This window comes from Lampetra fluviatilis, chromosome 47, assembly GCF_964198595.1.
Source record: "Lampetra fluviatilis chromosome 47, kcLamFluv1.1, whole genome shotgun sequence".
Classification (NCBI taxonomy): Eukaryota; Metazoa; Chordata; class Hyperoartia; order Petromyzontiformes; family Petromyzontidae; genus Lampetra; species Lampetra fluviatilis.
Window position 1 is genome coordinate 8,714,862 of NC_136321.1, and position 23,285 is coordinate 8,738,146.

Genomic DNA, 23,285 nt, shown 5'->3' on the forward strand with positions numbered 1-23,285 from the left:
TAGCCTGGCACAAGCACTTTGGTGACGTCCCCGTCGGTTAGTTTGTGGTGAATGGCGGCTGTTGTTGCTTGGTGCATGGTGGTGCAGTAGCTTGCACAACGATCCACCTGAGTTTGATGCCTGGCCAAGGCTAATATTAGTGGAGACTGATATCAGAGCCAGGCCTGGGCCTTCTCTATGTTGACTCCACTTTCAATGAGTGCCTGGTGCAGTGTGTAAATATCAGTGCTGGGGAGACAAAGGCAGCCGAGCTTGATTTAAGCCACAGCCATCCTCTTGTGCCCCGTGGCGGCCTTATCAGATGCTTGCTCACATCAATTGTCTTTGTGATCTATGAGACTAACCAGAGGATGAGATGTGCCTTTGTGTGTTTGTGTAATGGTGAGTGCACTGCACTGCACTACAATCCTGTAAACGGAAAATCATTCCCGGCCATGCATATATCACCGGTGATCATCGTATCTGAGCCAGTCCTGGGCCTGCCCTAGGTCAACTCGGCCTTAAAATGAGCCCCTCCTGTGGCAATGAACGTAGGCGCTGGGGAGACAAAGGTTGCCAAGACGTGGTACTGTTCGCACCGCCCCCTCATGTGCCGTGCCAGCCTTGAGTTTTGGGAGCAAGGGCATGTCCCTTGAATGCAAGCTTTGTTATGCAATCCCGGCTGTACGGCACAACGAAGGGGCCTTTCCGTTGTGCCTGTGTGCATATTAGCACTTCACACTTGATGCAATTTCGTAACGTATTTTCTGGAAATTGACGATGTCTGTTGCAGAGCACGGCGGAGTGTGCGTACCTAGGGCAGTCGTAAGAAGCGGACGAATGATGAGAAATCGAGGCAGATGAGTGCAGGTCACAGAGTGCTTTTTTAAAAGTTGAACGAAGTAATAAAGCAACACGTGTGCCTAAAGCAGAATATTTTAGTTGGTGCGCATTTTTTAGCTAACCATCGAACAAAGACGGTCACCACTTCGTGCGCGGCGCTTTCGGATGCGCTTCTGCGTCCATCTGGAAGCTCTTCCGATATTAGGAAGCCGCTGGAGCTATGCACTTTTAAATCATCTAGATTGGAAACTCATTTCTTTAGTTAGTTATTCCTCTTCATCCTGTGTGGGACGTTAGGCCAAAAGAACAGATGTTTGTGTTTAGTATGTTGTCCTTACCCCGCACCTCCGATAAGCACGATTGGCTATGTACGGCGCGAAAGAAGTTTAACCTTCATACAGACTGAAATGACATGGATCGGAAGGATGGACATTGGACATTGCCAAAGGAAATGGAAGCATGTGCAAGGAAGCGTAGAGAAGCTCAAGGTTGAAATTGCGCTGAGAGGTGGGACGTGATGCGTGCACAGGTTATGGACGTCACGTTGACCCTTGAGAAAAGTAAGTAGACTTGGACAGATCACGTCGCTAGAAGGGGCGATGGCCTGTGGTCGAGATTAATGAAGGAATGTCAGCCGAAGGAGGGAACAACCACCGAAAGGACGTCACTCGCAGAGATGGAGCGATGAATTGGCTTCTGCGCACGAGCTAGATTAATCATTGCATCGTGCGACCGGGAGCTGTGGCGAAGGTTAAGGGGGAGGCCTTAATCCAGCTGTGGATAAATCATGGCTGATGATGCAATGCATGTGAGCGCGAATGACCTCTTATGCCATTGATGTCCAACTGCGTGTAGTTATGCAGATACTGTATTGTAATGCACACGTGTGTTGGTGTGTGTGTGTGCCTTCTTACAATTACCGATTAATCCATCTCTTGAGCTATCACTCATCCGTTAAGCCATCCATCCAGACGCCCATATATCCACTGAGCTGGCCTATAATATAGCCATCATGTGTTAATCAGTTTGGCTGTCTGTCATTCTTATACGATGCTTACCCATCACTCCGTTCGCATATTTTGTCACATCCCTGCGTCTATTTGTTAGAATTGCATCCGTCCGTCTCAAGTAAACACGGTGAATGACTTTGTTTAATATTTATGTGTACATTTACACAGGGATAATTTGTTGTGCGTGTGTAACGACTTTCGGGGTTGCCACCTGTGCTGGTTTTCCCAGGATAGTTCTCTTGTTGAGACGAGCTGACCCTGGGAAATCTGCACTTCTTCCCGGGGCATTTAAAGTCCCAGTTTTTATTTTTAGTTTTTGTCAGTCGCATGAGACGGAGCTCAAGACCGTGCATTTTAAAGCTTACCTAAGTAACCTCGATTCAGGTCACTCATTCGTTAATCTTTGCACGTTCCCGTCATCGAATTCAATCTATTCTGTCACCATTTTTCTTGAAACTATGTCAGGCGCCTTGAGTGAATGTGCTCTATAAATAAAAAAATAAGATAAGTTTTGCATCCAGTTGTCCCCCCATCGTTTAGGAGTAGCACCATGGAGACAACACGTGACACCAGTGGTGGGTGCCACGGTGGTGAGATGTTAACTACCTCGCCTGTTATACAGGAGGTCATGGGTTCGTATATTTTGGAGTTTGCATGTTCTCCCCGTGGTCGCGTGCATTTTTCTCCGGGTTCTCGAGTTTTCCCCTAAAAAATTTCGAATCAACACGCATTTAGAGTCTTTGGCTGCTATACATTTCCACGTGACGATAAGACACTTTGTTGAGCTATCGTTTGCGAAAGCCAGGTCGCTTCTGAAAAAAGAGCTTACCGTATGTAGCGCAGTGAGGCCTTACCTGGTTAGATAATAAAAGTGTATTTTTAGTGTTATTGGGATGTTGCCCTGGTACAAGGGAAGGAAATGCCCCCCCCCCCCAGTCCAATCTGTAGCTCTCTTCGTATCTCGGTGCCAACGCCACTCAAGGTCCCGTGGGCCACGGTGCAAACTTCACCACCGCCTGCGCATCCAGATAGCCACGCATCGTGCGATTGCCATCCTGGAACGGTTCACAAACTTGTTGTAAAAAAAAACTCCTTGTAAAAAAGGTGTCAGTTTTGTTGCCAGATAGAAGGGTAAAGAAACAATTATCATATTTTTTAATGGCAAATGAGGTTCCAATGGTGTAAATGCTTACCCCGAGCTCTCATACTCTGATGGTGCATTGTCTTTGAGTTGTGCGCCTTTTGGCGTCATCTGGTCCAACCCATGTGAGACTAGGCTCTAAGGAAAGCTGTCTCGGGTGTGGAACAATCAACTTCAAGGACAGTGCAAATTATCAGAGTTGTGTTTTTTGTTTGCATTATGAATGCAGGTTTTGTGGTCTATGCAGATGTAGGGCTGTTACGGGAGGGCTGTAAGTGCATACGATCCAATGGGTAACAAACACAGTGGGCGGAGTTACGGGAGTACACGGGGGGGGTGCCCGCAGCGACGTCCGCATCAGGCAGCCTGGGGGGTTGTGATCCTGATGGGGGGTATAAAGGGGGAGGACAAAGGGAGCTCGGGGCTCAGTCGGGGAACAAAGGAGGAAGAGTGAAGATCCCCTAGCTAGAGCCCTGGACTCCCCTCGACGCCGCCCTTGTCAGGGCTGCAGAGGAGCGAGCCAGAGGCGTGGTTCCGTGAACCAGGGTTAGACCCTGGGACTCCGGAGACCGTAGCCCGACTCACCAGTGTCGGGCCAGTTAGCCTCCCCTAGCTCGTTAGAGGAGGACTTGGGGATAGGTGAGATTAGCTAGGGGGTATCCCCAGTTATCCGGGTGAGGGGGCCGCTACCCCCTCTAGTGTTGTCCTGTACCGATAAGCTGAAATAAATATACGTGTGCCTCAACCTGGGTGTCCAGCGTCTTCACCGGTACTTCATCTGGTGTCAGAAGTACTACGGACATGGAAACACGTCAGACAGCTCGAGCCAGAGTACCGGAGGAGGACACTGCTGAAGTCGTTGAGCCCGAGGCGGCTCACCAAGACATGGCGCAGCCGGGGGCCGACGCGTTCCTACCGGGGCATCGGCATGAAGAGGGGCCGCAGCCAGACGCGCTACGGCTGGCTCACGAGAGACTGGCGGAGCTACTGTACGCCGCTGCCGCCACGCTGGAAAACATCACGCGGCTGGGGGCTGGTGGTCCACCACGGGGCGAGGGGAGCCGTCAACCTGAGCGCCTTCCCGCCATTTCTGAAAACTCAAGCTTTGAATTTCCCGCCATCGTCACGGCAGCTGCGGAGGGCGTGGCCGGGCTCAACCTTGGGTCCGACACCGCTCTCGCTGGGACAGCTGCGTCATCTCCAGCGGAGGGAGCGTCATCACATCCGCGACAGGCGATTCCATCTGCCATTCGCGCCGACGCACAGCCGAGTCCCGGGGATAGCAGCCTACAGACGTCCAAGGCGAACGCTGCGCTACAACAACGGCTGCCTCCGCTTAAAGAATTTGTTGGTGCAGAGGGCGACTGGGGCGGCTTCCAGCGACGCTTCATCGCCCACCAAGAAATGGCAAGGTGGTCCGACGATGAAGCCCTCTGCGCGCTGCCGGCGCTCCTCGACGCAGACGCGCTCGCCGCCCTCACATCGGCGCCGAAAGAGAAGCGGTCTACTCTGCCGAAGGCACTACAGCTGCTGGCCGGGGTCTATGGACCTTCAGCGGAATGCAGAGAGCGGTTCTACGAGCGCAAGCGGGGTGAGAAGGAGTCGCCCCTGGCATACAGGACGAGCCTCCTAGCGCTGGCTAAGACGGCTTTTCCCCGTATGGACGACGATGGCGTGGACGCGATGGTCACGGAGAAAATACTCCTCCTGGCAGACGACCTGGACATCGCTGTCGTCGCACAGGAGGACGCCGAGATGACCTCTCTTCAGGCGGCGCGCCTCCTTCACGCCAACCTTCTGTCCCTGCGGCGGAAAGCCAGCAGGGCATCGGCAGGGCGTGCGGTGGCTGCAGCCACCCTTCCGACGGAGGAGCTCTTCGCCGTCGACCATCGACGGCAACAGGCGCAAGAAGTACGGTCGGCCCGGGACGGGTCAAGCCGTTTCAACCGCCCGTCGTCTCCACCGGGGCTCCCGCGGTGTTTCAACTGCGGCGTCCGGGGCCACGTCGCCTCGGGGTGCCGCTCTCCTCGACAGCGCGGGACGACGGCTCGACGGGACGCCGGGCCTCCTCCTCCCAAGCTCCAGCAACATGACCCGGCGAGTCGCGGCACCACACATGTTTGGCCAAAGCACCTACCCGTTGCACGCTCTCGCACCACAACAAACGGGGGGCCGATGTCGCGTTGCGAGGGGCTAACGCGGATCACTGCGGGGACTCAAATCGAGCCCAAACAGTGGTCCGTGTTGGCCCATCGCGTGGTAGCCGCGTCGTCAGGGTCGTCGGCCGTAGTCGGACACATTGACGGGGTAGAAGTACGCATCTTGGTCGATACGGGGGCATCGGCGACAATCATTTCGGAATTAATTTACAATATTCTGCCCGTACAAAGCCGGCCTTTACTGCCGGTTAACGTCCCATTCTATGCCGCTAACGGGGGCTCTCTCGGCATCATGGGACAGATTCGAGCGCAAATTTCTATTGGGGACATCAAATTGTCGGGGCCGATTTTCGTTTCCTCCTCGCTGGCGGTTCCGTGCCTGCTGGGGACGGATTTCTTAGGTAAAATGCCCATTCGTATTTTGATCGACCAAGGATGCATTGAGCTTCCATCGGGGCGGCGCATGGCGTTCCTGCCATCCCCTGCGGCAGCTCGGTCGGCGTTCGCGACGGTACCGGCGTTCGTCGTTAAAACTGTTCGTGTGCCGCCGGGAGCTCAAATGCTAGTGCCTCTGAAACTTCGTAGGCCCTTCGCTAAGGGCATAGGGGATCAGGGTGTTTTGCTGGGACCGTCTAGGGCCGGGGTTAATGGGCCTCATTTGATTCCGGCCCAGACCGTCGTAAGAGGGGACGGGGACCCTTTCATCGCGGTCCTCAATGTGGGATCGCAGACGGTGGTGGTTCCTCAAGGGACGGTGCTCGCTCACGCGACGCCAGTGCCCTGCGAGGAACCTGTCGCGAACCACGTTGGCACTGCTTCCCGGATGCTCCCACATTCGGACAGCGATGAAGGGTGGATCGACGCGCTTTGTGCGGGATCGACGGACCTGACAAATTCAGAGCGCCAACAGCTTAGAACGCTACTGAGGGAATTTTCCGACGTTTTCAGTCGTGATAAATATGATTTGGGTTGCACTCACCTGCTGCGTCACCATATTGACACGGGTGACAGCGCGCCAATTCGCCAAAATCCGTTTCGGTTAAGTCCCGCCGAAAAGGACCATGTCAAATCGGCTGTTGATGACATGTTAGCCGCCGACATCATTTCTCCCTCCACCAGCCCGTGGGGAGCGCCGATCGTCCTGGTTAAAAAGCAGGACGGCTCGTTGCGGTTTTGCGTTGATTTTCGGCGCCTTAATAAAATTTCGGTTGCCGACGCATACCCGCTCCCACGGATGGACGAATCGCTGGACGCTTTGGCGGGAGCGCGATTCTTCTCCACACTAGATTTACTTTCGGGATTCTGGCAGCTTCCTCTGGACGATGATTCTAAGCCTAAAACTGCTTTCCGTACACCGCACGGCCTGTTCCAATTCAACCGGTTGCCGATGGGCTTACACTCAGCGCCGGCAACTTTCCAGCGATTGATGGAATTGGTTTTGGCTGGATTGCAATGGGAATCGTGCCTGATTTATTTGGATGACGTTATTGTCTTTGGTAAAACTTTTGATGAACATCTCCAGAGGTTGCGGGCGGTTTTCCTAAAGATGCGGGCTGCTAATTTGAAATTTAAGCCCCAAAAATGCCATTTGTTACGCGAGTCGGTGCGTTATTTGGGGCACATCGTAGGGCGCTCGGGTATTGCTACCGATCCCGCCAAAACGCAGTGTGTCAGCTCCTGGCCGACTCCCACCTCGGTGGGAGAGGTCAGGAGTTTTATTGGCTTCGCATCATATTACCGACGCTTCGTCGCTAATTTTGCAACGATTGCCAAACCCCTACACGCGTTAACATCTAAAGGGGTTCGGTTCCACTGGGGTCAGGATGAGGAAGCTGCTTTCTGCTCCCTTCGGGACGCGCTGGTGAAGGCTCCTCCCTTGATTTACCCAGATTTTTCGAGGCCGTTTTTGCTCGACACCGACGCGAGCAACACGGGTATTGGAGGCGTGCTTTCCCAGGTGGTTGACGGCGTGGAACGGGTGGTCGCGTACGGCAGTCGGGTGTTGTCTCCAACGGAGCAAAGATATTGTGTCACCCGTAGGGAACTGTTGGCAATTGTCTATTTCATCCAACAGTATCGCCCATATCTGTACGGTCGGCATTTCACCGTCCGCACAGATCATGCGGCACTGCAGTACGCCCTGAAGGTTCAACAGCCATCGGGACAATTGTCCCGATGGCTGGAGGTCCTCCAGGATTTCAGTTTTGAAACCACTTATCGTAAGGGCGTTCGCCACACCAACGCTGACGCTCTGTCACGGATGCCAACCGCCTCCGAATGCGCATGTCTCCTGGGGTCGGGGCGTTGCAAGCCAGTAGGGGACATGATGGTTCCGGTCCTGGCGGCGGCCGCCGACGATGAAACGGTAGTCCCCATTGATATCGCCGAACAGGGGAGAGATTCCCTGCTTGGATTGCCCGTTGATGAATGGGGGCGCCTCCAGTTGGAGGATGCCTCCCTCCTCGCGTTGCGTCGTCGCGCCGGGGAGAGGGGGCGTGTGACGGGTCATGCCGACGCATGGGAAACCCATGCGGGCTTGCTTATGCATTGGGACGGGAAATCCCAGCGTCACCGGCTGGTGGTCCCTTCTGGCCTACGAGGTAAGGTGGTGTGGGCTGCTCATGAGCGCCTCCTCCACCTAGGTACCCAGAAAACACTCGCCTTGCTCCAGCTGAATTTTTTTTGGCCGGGTATGACAAAGGATGTCACTGATCTGTTGGCGGCATGCCCTCAGTGTGCGCAGCGCAAACCACCGGCACGGGAGTCGAACCCGCCCTTGCAATCCATCCAGGTCTCCAGAATAAATGAACTGGTCGCACTGGATATTCTGGGGCCATTCCCCGCCACCTCCAGGGGAAATAAATATTTGCTTACTGGGGTCGAATATTTTACGCGCTGGCCTATGGCCTGGCCCCTGGCGAATCAGTCGGCAGCAGCCATCGTCGACGCCTTTGTCCAAGGTTATGTCATGGACAAAGGTGCCCCGGAGCGGTTGTTGACCGACCAGGGTAGAAATTTTTCGGGGAAACTCCTAAAACAAGTCTGTGATCTCCTGGGAACGAAAAAAATTCGAACCTCCCCCTATCACCCGCAAACGGACGGGATGGTCGAGCGTCTGCATCGCACCATCACGTCTATGTTGTCGCAGCAAGTTTCGGACTCACAGGCTGATTGGGACTTACATATTCAAGGGGTTCTAGCGGCATACAGATTGGCTCCCCATGCTGCGACGGGGTTTTCACCTTTCTTTCTTATGTATGGCCGCGAACCCGACCCACCTGTTCGGGCACAGTTGCAGATCCCCGTGCCGCTGGGCAAATCTAAATTGGACGATCACGTTAAATTTAATCTTGACAAACTGACTGAGGCGCGGGATGCGGCGAGGCTAAATTCTGACAGGCGTCAGAAGGCGAACGAGCGCCTCAGACTGGCTCGCGCGCACGTGCTGCAGTGGAAGCCGGGGGACAGGGCATGGCTGCACTGTCCCCAGGTACCACTCGCGACCTCCTCTAAACTCGTACGCCCGTGGCGGGGCCCCGTCGAGGTTGTTGAGGTTTTGAGGCCTCAGTGCGTTCGAATCCAATGGGGGAGGCGCCGGTGGTTTGTACACCCCTCTAGGCTGAAGCCGTTTGTTGCGGTGCGGGGGCCCACGCCACGCACGCGAGGCCAAGCATGTGGGGGGTCGACCGACTCGGAGGGTCCGTCGCTGCTCTCGCCTGATGTGTTGCCGGCTGTCCCACCCACAGGTGTACCGGGAATGACGGGCTCACGCCCTGGAACCCCCACAGGTGATGCCGACAGTCGCGCGACTTCAATCGCGACCTCACCTCGAATGGGACAGCCGCCACCGGATGGTCCGCCGTCCGGGGTTGCCCCGTGTGACGGGCCTGCGGCAAGGACGCGCGCTAAAATGCGCAGACTCTTATAATATACAGCAGGAAGAAAAAGAAAAAAAAAAAAACTTTTCTTATTTATTTTCCTTCACGTGTCATGGTTACTGTATGCTGCGTCGGTGGTGTGCTCCTTGCACACTGAGTGTGTTGTGTTGTGTGGGCGCGGTGTGTGTGTTGTGGGTGCGTTGTGTGTCGTGGGTGTGCTGTGTGTGATGGGGGAGTTCCTGGCTAGTTGTACATACGTGCTTACGGATTTCGTATTTATGCGGGGGGGGGGGGTGCGTCGGACATTCCCTTCGGGGGTATGGTTGTTGTTCTTGTTGTTGTTCTGCTATTTGCATTTTGTTGAAAAAATGAGGCACACACGGGGTCGAGGGGTAATTGTTCCTTTATTTGGAATTGTTGCAGCCGGGACGGCTGCGAGCTGTAATGGGGGGGGGTGATGTAGGGCTGTTACGGGAGGGCTGTAAGTGCATACGATCCAATGGGTAACAAACACAGTGGGCGGAGTTACGGGAGTACACGGGGGGGGTGCCCGCAGCGACGTCCGCATCAGGCAGCCTGGGGGGTTGTGATCCTGATGGGGGGTATAAAGGGGGAGGACAAAGGGAGCTCGGGGCTCAGTCGGGGAACAAAGGAGGAAGAGTGAAGATCCCCTAGCTAGAGCCCTGGACTCCCCTCGACGCCGCCCTTGTCAGGGCTGCAGAGGAGCGAGCCAGAGGCGTGGTTCCGTGAACCAGGGTTAGACCCTGGGACTCCGGAGACCGTAGCCCGACTCACCAGTGTCGGGCCAGTTAGCCTCCCCTAGCTCGTTAGAGGAGGACTTGGGGATAGGTGAGATTAGCTAGGGGGTATCCCCAGTTATCCGGGTGAGGGGGCCGCTACCCCCTCTAGTGTTGTCCTGTACCGATAAGCTGAAATAAATATACGTGTGCCTCAACCTGGGTGTCCAGCGTCTTCACCGGTACTTCACAAACATGACTCCTTGTAAAAAATGTGTCAGTTTTGTTGCCAGATACAAAGGTAAAAAAAAATTATCATATTTTTTTACTGACAAATGAAGTTCCAATGGTGGTTCACAAACTCACACCCTTTGCATCTCTCCCCCACCGCCAAAACCACACTGCATGTTTTATTTTAGGTACGTTGGAAAATTTTCTTGCGGGGGGTGGGGGGGGGGCGGGCGGTGGGGTGTAGGGGGTAAAGTGTGGGTATTATCCATCCTGGCTGCGGATACGAGGAGTGGACCGAGCTTCATGGACGAACGAGCCGCCTGACGCTTTGTTTGCGACGGAGCGTCGGGCACCTTGTGTTTGCGTTGTGCGCAGGGGCTCCGCGCTTGCAATCAGCGCGTGTTCTCTGCGTGTGCCGAGGGGGTTCGCGGTTTTCGAATGATCTCGTGGATAGCGGGCAGGAGAGGGCAATCCACTTGTGGCTGGGTCCCCGGACGACACGCAGGGGTAGAGCGGCGCGCAAATGAACAGCGGAATGCTCTCCGTGTAAACACGAAGGCGGGAGAAGGAAAAAACTAAGTTTGAACTTCCTCCAAAAGAATAAGGAGACTTTCTTTGGCTTTAATTTAAAGTGTCACGGCTCTCAAATGGAAATTAATTTTAAAGGTAAGTTACCATATTGTGGGCACTGTTCAAGTTCTGAGGTGAGTGTATAATATTCACATCATGTAATATTCATTACACTTTTGGCTTTCTTTTACATTTTTGTTCATTTCATTAATATTTCATTGCAAAGGCGTTTAATCAACATCACATTTCCCATTAAACCTTTTTTTCAGCTTTACTTTACATTTTAATTAATTCCAGTGCTTCCAGTGAGTGCGGTGTATTTGCTTGCAATTTCTCATTGTATGTTCTTACTGTGTTTACCTTATTTTTGTAATTTATATCTTATTTGTTTGAATATTATTTGAATGAATTTAATTGTTTTTTTCTTTTCTTTTTCTTCTGTTTTTGTGTGGTGTGTGATCCCCGTTTTACACTGCATGCATGTTTGTGTTTGTGTGTGTGTGTGTCTGTGTGTGTGTCTGTCTATTTGTGCTATTCCACACGCTTGTATGTGTCTGTGTGTTCGTGTCTGCCTGCAAACTCTTGTATACACACACACACACCATGCACGTATTAACACCACAAATGGATGTGCACACATACGAACACTTTACGTATGACTACGTGTGTACATGCATTACCATGTGCGCATGTACAAAACACATCTCAAACACACACACATGCTCTCGTGTGTTAATACACACGCACACACGCACCCTGTCTCTATTTAATTGAATTCTCACACACTCAAACACACATACCCACACATACCCAAACACTCACATACGGCCATACACTCACACACTCTCCCTCTAACGCACACACATTCTCACACACATGTTCACGCACGACGACATACTTACATGCATACCTTCATTCACACATACACATGAACATGCCTCCATATAAACACCCACGCTTCCACACACACACATGCTCACACTTGCTCGCACACACACACACGGCCCTGCCAATGCATCCATGCTCACTTGCTCTTACACACACACATTCTCTCACACATACACACACACGTGGCTTTTTCTGTCCATCCATGCATCCATGCTCACTCGTTCGCTCGCTCGCTCTCATACACACACACACATTCTCATACAAACACGTGGCTTTGTTCATCCATGCCCGGCCGCCTGCCCGCCTGCTCTGCCAACGCGGGCTGCCCCCCCAAGGAAGCGGAGTGCTTCTCCCCGGTCCTGCCCTGCGTGGGCACGCAGTGCTCACTCTCCCCGTCCGCCACGGGCTTCTCCGGCGACGTGGAGAGCCGCAGCCTGCTGCGTGGCGATCGCATGCTGCGCACGCAGTCGTCCATACAGACCGTGTGACCGGCAGCCTCGCCGGGCATAGCTGCTACCCCCCCCACAAACCCACCTCTCTCATGGGGTGTGGGCAGCAGCAGCAACGGCAAACGCCCCCCCCCCCTCCAGCACTCGAGGTAATCCGCTCGCTCGTGCAAAGTTTTTTTTTATTTGCATCATCTGTAATGGCCCAAAACGTGCTGCACGAGGCATCACCCCCCTCCCCCCCAAAAAAAAAAACAATGGGGAGATTCAATGCAAAACAGATCGGGTGGAGCCATGATGCAGTTGCTCCTCACCGGTTGACTACGCTCACTCACTCGCTCACTCGCAGCTAGTCAGTCGACTCCGTATCACTCTTCTTAAGCTTCTACCAAGGTAACTCTTGAGCCGTGGATTTACTCAGCGGATTCTTCCTCGTTCCGGGACGTGACCTACCCGACTAAATTGCCTCGTGTCACCCACCACGCTGTGTTCAACGCACCACAAGTGCAGGCCGCATCTTCAACTTCTTCCCTTGACAGGTCAAAACATGCTTTGGCGACTAACTGAGTGAAGTGTGTCTCATGGCGTGGGGAGGCCCTCATCCAGCAGTGGATTGACATAGGGGCTCTACACGTACATGCCTTCCTGAAACAGGTGTTATTAAACGTAACCGCAAAGAAATCACTCGAGAAATGTGCACACACGTGGACGCAAATGAAGGAACGGCATTGGCAGTTGTGTGCAAGCGCATATTAATTACAGCTTGTTTAAATGCCCTATGAAATAATAGCGCCTGCCATGGGAACGTGGAATTTCACCGGCTAAAGCACCCACCACTTTATAGGAGTGGTTCTTAATCTGGGGTGTATGCACCTATGTATTGACATACATGTTTTTATCATTGAGAACTAAAGGGGTGCAATTCAGTAATGGTAAAGAACCGCTTTAGATGATAATTTAACTCTCAAATACCACACACCTGCTTAATTGCAATGGAACGTGTCTGGTGTGTGGTACCGCAGGTGTGTTTAACATGGAATGTACGGTTTCATAGCAAGCCGGGAGGGAGGGGGGGTGAGAAGGAGATGAGTAGTGGGGTGTACATGGGGTCTGTTGAGGATGGGAAGGACGTGAAACGGAATGTGTGCGCGTGCCGTGCTCAGAATTCAGTTAATATTTATTTTATATTTTAGATGTAACTGGAGACAGATTGACAACGATGAAATGGGAAATTACATCTGCATTGGACATGTGTGGCCAATTTCCCAGGCACGGCACATTGGTGTCAGTTTCAACCTCTCGGCAGCCCGCACTATGTAATTTCTCAAACGGCGAACGTATACAAACAGGCACGCGTTTGGATAAGTACAGACGGCTTATGCACCGGTTTAAAGTTAATTTGACGTATTTGCGGCACACGCTCGTGTAATCCATTACGTCACAGATGCAGGCAAAGAATTACGTCACAATGGTGGGGACAGATAGTGGTGCTCAGTCGAGGCTGTGTTGCTTCACCGTGGATGAGTCCTGCACAGAGACAACCGTTTGCCAACGGGCTAAAATGTACGAGCCTCGGCCTGTACACATGGCATTTCCCTCCAATCGTGTTGCTTGAAACAGAAACGGATTGCACGGTGGTCAAAAGTTATACCAAGTTTTTTAAAGTAACTTTTTTTTTTGTAGACGAGTGAGAGAGATGGTTATGTTCGCTTAAATCGTCACCACGCTTGAGTTTGTACTCAAATGACAGGGGACACACACCAGTTTTACCATTGGTCCGATGGTGGCTTTCCTTGGAACGTTCCCACCACGGCATGCGAACTTACGACAGCAGGTCACAGCATTTGAACGCTACAGCTTAGATTCCTTAATTGGTGTCTGAAAGCTCCTGAAATGAATGAAAATAAAATAACTGGGACAAAAAAGATAAGCACTACACTTTATTAAATATGAACGCCTTTTGTCACAATTTATTGAAACACCGCAGGAGAAAATGTTTCAAGGTTGCAGAATTATATTTTTTTATATCTCTCTCTTCCTCTGTGCACCATTCCGTAGTTCAGGAATCGCTGCTCGCTCGAGATAATGTTGGTAATTGTCACAAACGATACTTGCATTTTCAAGATAAAGGGGCACGGGAGACGGAAAGCACTTACACTGGAGGCATTTTTTTGTTTACGGTGTCACCAGGGCGGGTGTGATAAGAGGTTTTAAAACTATTTCCCACCAGTAATTGCGGAGGGAAGTAGAATAGATTGCAGTTATTCTTGAGCGTTCGAAATCATTCGCTTAAGACTCCTAATTTCATATACTTTGTGCCTGGGAAACAGACTTGCTGCTTAGGATTGTGCACTAAAGGCAGTTTCGGATTTGCATTACAAATCCTTCTGTAATGAAGGGTGTGAAATTACTCGCGCGATATTCACACACGCTCTCGTGTGATTATAATTCTAGCTCACAATGCACTTACTATCCCGTGGGAATAAAGAAACGTCTCTCCAATTATAGGCAGGCATGCAAAAGCCATCATTTATCCGCTTCTTGCAAATTCAGGGTAGAACCTCGAATTCACTTCTCGTCATACAACCTCGTTGGGAAGAGTTCACTGCGCCAATGCTGCGGTGCAGTGGTTGGCACACTCTGAATCGAGCTCAGGTGACCTGAGCTACACATCAGAGGCAAGTGACATTTAAAGTGGTCCTTAAAGTGATCCTGGCAACTTCACTTCCCTTGACCAACGCGCACTTGACCAGCACAATGAAGTACGGTCAAACATTTACACTATGATACCTCCTTTACCAGTGGCAATATATAGTAATAGGTTTTTACCCTTTCAACTGGTACTAAACTGACACCTTTATACAAGGCATCATGTTTGCAATAACCACAACACAAGCAGTCAAAATGCAAACAAAAATAAACAACTCTGATGATGATAATGATATGCACTGTCCTTGAAGTTGATTGGAAGTTGATTGCAAACATGATGCCTTGTATAAAGGTGTCAGTTTTGTACCAGTTGAAAGGGTAAAAACCTATTACTATACGGTCAAACAACCAACCCACGACTTGCACGCCACGGGGAGAGGTCTTCATCCAGAAGCGGATTGGCATGCACCGTTAAGCATAAAGGACGCTTCTTTGCTCGGGAACTTGGCCTGTGATCGCAGGGTTGCGAGTTTACATCCAAACCCGAGTCAATTCATTGTCACGATCACCACCGTCTTGTCCTGAGGTGAGTAAAATGTGTACCGCGCCAGTGAGGCTACGCCGATTGGCAACACAGGTAGGGGGGCAGGCAACACAGGTAGGGGGCAGGCATCGGCAATCGCCTCGCGGTGAGATTGCTCTGCCTCACAATGACGGGAGGCTGTCAGAGGAACGTGGAACGACGTTTCACCTGCCGTGCCTGGAGACCACTAGGCAGAGGTCGCAACCGGGTACCCGATACCCTACCCGATACCCGGCTACCCATACCCGGCCGGGTACGGGTAGGCCGTGAGTCACTGGTGAGTAACTGTTTGTCACTCATTTCCCAACGTCTTGTCTCTTCTCACAATTCAAGTTCCTAGAATCAACCCACCCGCGCCTGCAACATGGCTTCATCCCAGAGGTCGCAATCAGGTACCAGATACCCGTACCCTGGGTACGGGTACGGCCGGGTACGGGTACCCGTTTGCGACCCTAGTGCGGCCGGGTACGGGTACGGGTACGGAATCAAAACCCGTTTGCGACCTCTGCCACTGGGCCAGGCGTCGCAGCTTCCCAGCATTTCGCATTTGTAAATTGCCGGTGTCTAAAGTGCAAGACGTGACCCCCCCCCCCCCGAACGATCCGCGGGTGAATCTCGCGAGGTCTCTCGCGTGGTTAAATACGTCGGGTCGGGGCGCGCGCGTGAGATTGAATTGGAACAACGGAGGGCAGCAACAGGTGAAAAGTGAAGATGAATGACTCACGCCGGTTCATTGAGACGTATTCGCCAGGAGACCGAGAGACGGAGGGAGAGGGGGGGGGTGTATTGATTAGACATTGAGAGCTGTTCTTTAATTCCTTTTTGTGAGCCTGTGTTGTCGAGTGCTGTGACACTTGGGCACTTTTAAGTGCGTGTGCCTATTGAGAGCCACACTTCTTGTACACGAGCTCTAACCGGCAGACAAATGACAGCGGCTAAAATTCGTACGATACAAAAATGGTGTTAGCGTTTGGCTGGGGTGGTGTGAAATCGTCAAGGTTATCCGTCTAGCCAGGTGAGAGCGACACAGGCCGGGGATATGGGCGGCCGCATTTGCTAGACGTGAACGTGGATCGTCAAAGCGACGTGGGCAAAACGAATACAAAATAAAGCCCAGCGATGATGCAAATGGCAATCGGCGCGTACCAAAAGGAAAGCAACCAACAGTGTCACGTGAGAAATAGAAAAAAAACATTGAACGCACGTTAATAATTGTTGAATAATAAATTACCTGCAGCCTAATTCGGCTCGGGAAGATAATGTTTAGAGTTTATCTAAGTGCATTTACAAAGTTATAGAGAAATTAAAGAGATATGAGGTGACTATTGCACTAATAAGTAAACAGACAAATATAGAATTGTGAGTCAATTGAAATTGCAAGGGATGTCAGATATCCTTAATTTCAAAACGATATTAAAACTGACACTATATTTACAGAGTACCATTTAAACATAAATTACCACACCCTTCAAATATTTGCCAAATCTCCTTTCGCAACACGTGGTTCACTTATGCACTTGCAACGAATGATTGCATTACGATTGGATGGATAAGTATAACGCTGTTGGTGTTGACATTTTCGATGGATCATTCGCCCCCCCCGTCTCCCTACCGTAACTCCGCGTGCATGCAGAGTTATGCGATTCGGCAGAGACAATCGGTGTGTGTTTGGCACGCTGTGAATTACTTTGGCAAGAGAGCAAACGGCAAATTTCGACTTAAAGTGGGGTGGGGTGGGGGAGGAGGCGGGGGGGGGGAAGTCGCCCTCTAAAACTTATAGCTCCGTTACAAAAGCCCCACGCGGACAGTGCGGTGTGTCAAACTTCGCCGCAAAAAATAACTCGGTTTTGTCAAAATATTATTCGACAATTGTATTCGTTCATTCCGCCATCAGATGGAGAATCCGGTTAGAAATCCTGCGTAGCTGCGCTTCCTGCTGTGTGTGACGGAGAATGGATGTGGAACTGATTTTCAACAGGACATCTGAAAAAACCCTTCAAGTGGCATTTTATTATCCTTCCCGGTGCAGCAATCGCACTGTCCCACACTCCGCGATGCGATTGTGTGTCGCGTTACGATGAAACGCCGATATTTTTCAATTCTCAGAGATGGAATGTATCCACACTAAGCACAAAACCAAATTTATATTTGTGGCTCTCCGTGCAGTCATTGGTGACTGCACAAATATCCATCAAAACACGCGACAGTTGAGAAACCCAGTTGCATCACAGGTATGTGAAACACAGATTGGAACCCCGGTTCTCAGCAGTTGCCACCTCAGCGATCTGACACCCTGAGTCTTCCACCATGTTGAAGAGTGTGAGAGTTTTCAAGCAAATGTGACGACGTCATTCGGGGGGCTTCTCAGCTGAAGGCTTCCAGGGCAGCACCCAGAAGGCCACACGATTTCGGTGCAGAATGAGACCGCATTAGATATTCGCAGCTGAACTGTGAGGAAAGTATTTCGATTTAAAGCTTTCGTGACTGCAGGGATTCATCTTCTTGGTTCTTTCGGTAAAGTCACGTAGAATGGAAATAATTATAATTTTATTTTATTATATTTTATTATGTTTTATTTTTATTATTTTATTATTTCTATTCTACGTGACTTTACCGAAAGAACCAAGAAGATGTGAGGAAAGTAATCCGTGAGTACCGCCAGCTGTTTGGTAAACCTCAATGAATTGATTCTCTAAGATATATTCATGCCATCTCTTATGGCACATTGCACCAATCTCTACTGGACATCTGTGAGAAAGAGCTTCATAGCTTTGGTGGCGAGATGTTAACTACCTCACCTAGGAGACAGGAGGTCATGGGTTCGATCCCGACCCTGATGCCTGTATATTTGGGGTTTGCATGTTCTACCTGTGATCGCATGGATTTTTCTCCAGGTCCTCTGGTTTTTCCCTCCACATTTAGAAAGGTGCGTTGAGTGTATTTGTCTGCTGTAAATATCCACGTGGTCAGCCACTTCATTGGGCACTCGTTTGTGGCCAGGACGCTTCTGAAAACGAGCTGTGTAGGTCAAGTGGACCTTACCTGGTAAAATAAAATACTTGGGTTCGCTCACAAGATTCCTCCAAGATATTATAGAGGAGCTCACCAGAGATGCCTCTAGTAGAGACCCCTTCCACTATCAGTGGCTTGAGGAAGCAATTGCAGGGCTGCACCCTTTACCCTCCGCACTGCTCATCCAAGCTTCTCTCGCAGAAACTTGATTTTGATTTGATTTTGCCAAGTCATTTTTTTATTATGGATGCGTTTTTATAACAGGAATTTGCCCGACCACCTTTCAACAGCGGTGTTTAAGAGTTGCCGCCGTCTCTTCACGCGTACAAGTTGTGCTGTGTTAGGCCAATAACAGTGTATCCAATTCGAGTGAACTGTGACCATATCCGGAATCCAGGCGAATATACGTCCAACTCCGCTCTCCATTATATTGTCACCTTTACCTGGCTTTGGCAGACAGCAAAAGTGTTGAACTTCATATCAGTGAAGAACTGTATTGCCCAGTGCTAAGGCTATGTCATATCGCCAAAGCCATCACCTGAAAGCCATATCGGGAGATTACCTTCGGCTGAAAGTGTGCATCACCGGTCATACCATTAAAGGATGATGGCTTGAATGGATAGTGTACGAGAAATCGCACTTTATTTCTTCTGTGCTGCGGAGCAGAGAGAAATTGAGTTTGGGACAGAGGCTGCGGGATAGAGGAGGCCTTGGGTGTTGGAAACCACATGTCAATGAGGTCATCTCAAGAAGATCTGTATTGATACACAGATGGACATCAATGTATTGAGGTTTTTGGCGAAATGCAATTCACCGGTGTTTGCCTCTGGGGGAGAGGGGCGGGGGGAGGATGTCAGTTGTGCCATTGCACATCTGCTCTTGTTTGTGCACACGTGTGTGTGTGTGTTGACAAGTGGGGAGCGGTAGTGTCGTGGTTAGCGCTACGCTGCGCTACGGACCCGGCGACCCGAGTTCGGTTCCCGCTCATGGCCAACGTCGGTGACGATTATTTGAACCGGTCCTGGGCCTCCCCTAGATCGACTCAGCCTCAAATGAGTACCCGGTGCGGTGTGTTAAAACATCGCCACTAGGGAGACAAAGGCGGCCCCGCGTGGTGCTGGCCACCCACCCCCTCGTGTGCCGTTCTGGCCTTCATAGGTGCTCGCTAACAGCACTTGCCCTAACAGTCTCTTAAGGCTATACGGGGGATCTTTGTCTTTTGAGTTGACAAGTGGGAGTGATGGTGCATTGGTAAGCATGCCATCGTTAACCGTTTCTCACCAACAGCACTTGCAACAACATTTTGCGTGAGCTACATGGGTTGTGAATGTCTGTATACCGTGTATGTATATGTGTGTACGTGTGCGTGTATGTTGTGGGTTGTGCATATTGCAGTGGGCAGCACACTGCACTCCAAAGCGAGCAACCAGAATTTGAATCGCTCTCGCGGCCAACATCATGTGCGAATATCTGAACCGGTCCTGGAACCTACCTCTAGGTCGTCTCTGGCTTAAATGAGCACCCGGTTGCGGTACGCGTAACAACGTCAGCAGCCGGGTAAAACAAAAGCGGCCGGGGTGTGGCGTGGCGCTGGCCACACTGCCCCCTTTTTAACGATTCGCCACTTTGGTGTACACACGGCACTCGCCCCAACAGCCCGCTAAAGGCGATTTTTGAGTGGGGGGGGGCTGGGGCGGGGGCGACCTTTGTCTTTGTATCTTGTGTGCACCCAGCGCTCGGTGCTGAGCGCGATGGCGGAGGAACTCCGCATATCCCTCCGGTGCCACAGCAGAGTGAAGCGGAGGGTCCCGGTGCTCATCCGCGTCGAGGACTCGCTCAACATGCACACCTTCAACGACCGCCGGCTGCCGGGGAAAGAGACAATGGCGTGACTCGGCACGGCGGGATGGCGAGGCCGGCGAGCGGTGACGGCCGTTTTCCGACGTCGACCGACCTCTCTCCCCGCAGCAGCAGCAGCAGCGGCGGCGACGGCTCCGACTCCGTCTCGGCCTCGACCTCGTCCACACACTCTGGCACCGAGCCTCCTCCGCATCGGATTTTCTGTGAAAACGTTGCGTCCGCCACCTGCCCCCGCCCGAAGGGTTTCGATCTCGGAGCGATGCCCCCGGTGAGCCCGTGTAGATAGAGGGACTGCGGCGGCGACGATGATGATGGTGACGGCGGTGGCGTGGACTGGAACTTGGCATTGTCGGGGACGTTTTTGAGTGTGAAATGAAGCAAAGTGAAGCGGATGGAACAACAACAGCAGCAGCAGCAGCAGCGGACATGCTAAATGAACACTTAAAGGAATTTACTTTAAAAACAAGAAATCACTCACGTAACAAACTTAAACAAAATAAGGACATGTTTGTGGTTGTCGTTATTGTTTGACGAAAATGCTTCTTTAGTTTTGTTATGTTTTTTTTATTCTTTGCAAGTGAAAACAAATTCATTTTAGGTACAGTAGTTGCGTTCTGAACACTGCTCGTTTGTTTAAAATACAACGTTGAGTGAGAATGTCCGATGGTGAAAATGATGAACTGTTCATTCATTGGTATACATACACTCTGCTTGCTACAATAAGTTTGTTATTACCGTTATTATTGCTACTATGATGATAATGTTGTTATTGCATCCGAGATGAATTACCCATGGTATTTTGTTCCAACATGGATTGTAAGAGTTTTATTTAAGAGCACTATATTACACTATATTTATATGGTTGAGTGGCGGTCAAATGATTTTTGAGAATGGGGGCATTTATTGAAAAAAGTCACAACCTAATGTCGGACCTTGTTCCAAAGTCCTTCTCTATGTGGTAATCATGTGGTGGAATAAGTGCGTCGATGTTGGGTGGCTACACTATTAAAACATAATTAGTGAGTCGGTGCTTCTGATTAATTTCCCATTCTAAAACAGTTTTCGCTATCCTTTCGTATTATGTATATGGAAAAAAAAAATCCGAATTTTTTGAATGTGTGTTATCCATCTCATCGAGTTGTCGCTACGATTTTTTTTCGTGGTGTTATTTTTTTTTGTCTGTTGGAACTAAAATATTTCTCCCGTTATGGTTAATAGACCGTTAAAAACCCATTTTACGCTCATTATGACAGGAATGACGATTGTTTTAAAACGAAGGAAGACATTGCTTGGTTATTTGCATCCTAATTTGAAGCAGAGTTGTGTTAATGGAACTGTGGGATGGCAATAACGCTAGACGTGCCACGCGCATACGAACGAGAGCAGGGGGGGTGGGTAATCTCTCTTTTAAATGTTGCCCGGTCATAGGGAAAAAAGATTTGGGACGGAAAATCCTGTCGGTGATTTTGGCTGGACAATTTTACGCTGATTTGGGATGGAAAATTCTGATGGTGATTTGGGATGGAAAATCTTGACGCTGATTTTGATTGGAAAATCACGTTAGTCACGTTCGTGATTTTGGCTGGAGAAATTTAACGCTGATTTGGGATGGAAAATCCTGATGGTGATTTGGGATGGAAAATCCTGTTATCACCAGCCAAAATCACTAACGTGATTTTCACCAGCCAAAATCACTAACGTGATTTACACTAACGTGATTTTCCATCGTGAATCTGGCTGGAGAAATTTAACGCTAATTTGGGATGGAAAATCCTGATGGTGATTTGGGATGAAAAATCCTGTCGGTGATTTTGGCTGGAAACATTCTGACAGTCGTTTGAGATGGAGAATGCTGAAAGTGATTTTTTGATGGTAAAAATGCTGAAGGTGATTTGGGATGGAAAATCATGTTGGTGATTTATTGGCGCATCGGCGAATGGGTGAGATGTTTGGAAAAACCATTTGCATGCTGGGTTCTGCCAAGACAATGTAAACTTTTTGGATAATTCGATTCCTTTTTGACAAACACTGTTTATTTTTAATTTTTCCCAGCCAGTAAAAAATGGTGCTTTTTAGATGACACACACAGCAATTCATGTTTTCAAACCGATTATTTTTTGTTCGATAAAATATTTAGAATGTTGGTAAATATATACGTTTAACATGTCTGAAATTGAATGTTGTAAAGACATGATGTAGACATGATGAAGCTGAGTCCCTTTTATATATTTAACTTTTTTGAGAGAAAAGAAAGGCAGAAGGTTTTTAAGACGCTTTATTTCGACGATGTTACTCTTGTTTGTGAATACCGGATTATCAGGATAAAGGGACATGATTTAATATGTTTTCGTCGTGTGTTCGGATTTGTAAGTGGTGTGTTCTGATTTTAATCTTCTCCCATTGTTCAGTCAGCCCGAGGAACATTTCCATCACGACTAATGGGCGACTTTGTTGAGATTAATGATCAATTTTCTGTCATAATTTCTGATGGTTTTCTATTTTCTCTTTAGTCCCATTATCGAAACCTTTTTTTGTAAACATATAAGCAAATACAACCCACAGTAATTGATTCAACATAAAATAATTGACAAGGCGTATAACTTTTATCGGAATGTCTGTTCATCTGCAGTGAATTTTGATTTTAATCCAGCCAATCGTGACATTCCAGAATGCAATTTAATAAAACTAATCCTTAAATAATTCGTAATGGCACTGCTTGGATGAGAATTTCACGGTTGCGCCGCATATCTTCCCGATGCGTTTTCCAGTCGTACCGCGTGTTGTTCGTCATGATGTCCGACGTTTCACAGCACGTACCGGGGGTATTCTTCAATCCCTTAAGAAGCCTCCACTGCGTGAAACAAAACACTGAGCATCGTGCCCAACACGCGGCACAACGCGTGAACACATCGGTAGAGCTGTGACTTGTCAATGGTAATGCAGTATGAGCAGCAGGCAATGACAAAACCGTTTGGGTCCTAATTGCAGTGCCTGGTTTTCCGGCTCACGATTTAATATCAGAGGGAACTCGGTAGCTCTGCTGGAGGCTCATCATGGTTGTGTTGGAGCACTGAGACATCGCCACGGAGATGTTGGAATCCGTGGCAGCTGCCTCCTGATTAAACTGGGTTCTCAAGCGGGGAGCGTGCTTGATGATCGCAGTCTGATCATCAGTCAGGACAGAAACACAAAATACAGGGTGTCCGTGAAGCTATCATCCATAATCAAGAAATTATAATTAGACATCGGGATGCGGCAGCGAGGCAGTGGTTAGTGCACTGCATGCTGCGGACGCAGTG

At 50.0% G+C, this 23,285-nt stretch overlaps 1 protein-coding gene across 5 annotated transcripts in view; it reads left to right on the forward strand.

Moving 5' to 3' along the window:
- The window catches only part of LOC144947939 (glutamate receptor ionotropic, kainate 2-like), a 219,916-nt gene extending 197,328 nt beyond the window's left edge, over positions 1–22,588 (forward strand). For 2 of the 5 annotated variants that reach the window (XM_078877357.1, XM_078877359.1), the window contains one exon: positions 19,860–20,101. In XM_078877357.1, coding sequence (XP_078733483.1) covers positions 19,860–20,018 — 159 coding nt within the window. In that variant the 3' untranslated portion in view covers positions 20,019–20,101. Of the gene's footprint in view, positions 1–11,771; positions 12,029–19,859 lie in introns of those variants that run through there. The other 3 variants (XM_078877355.1, XM_078877356.1, XM_078877358.1) reach the window with 3 other exon arrangements.
- Positions 22,589–23,285: the final 697 nt, after the last annotated feature.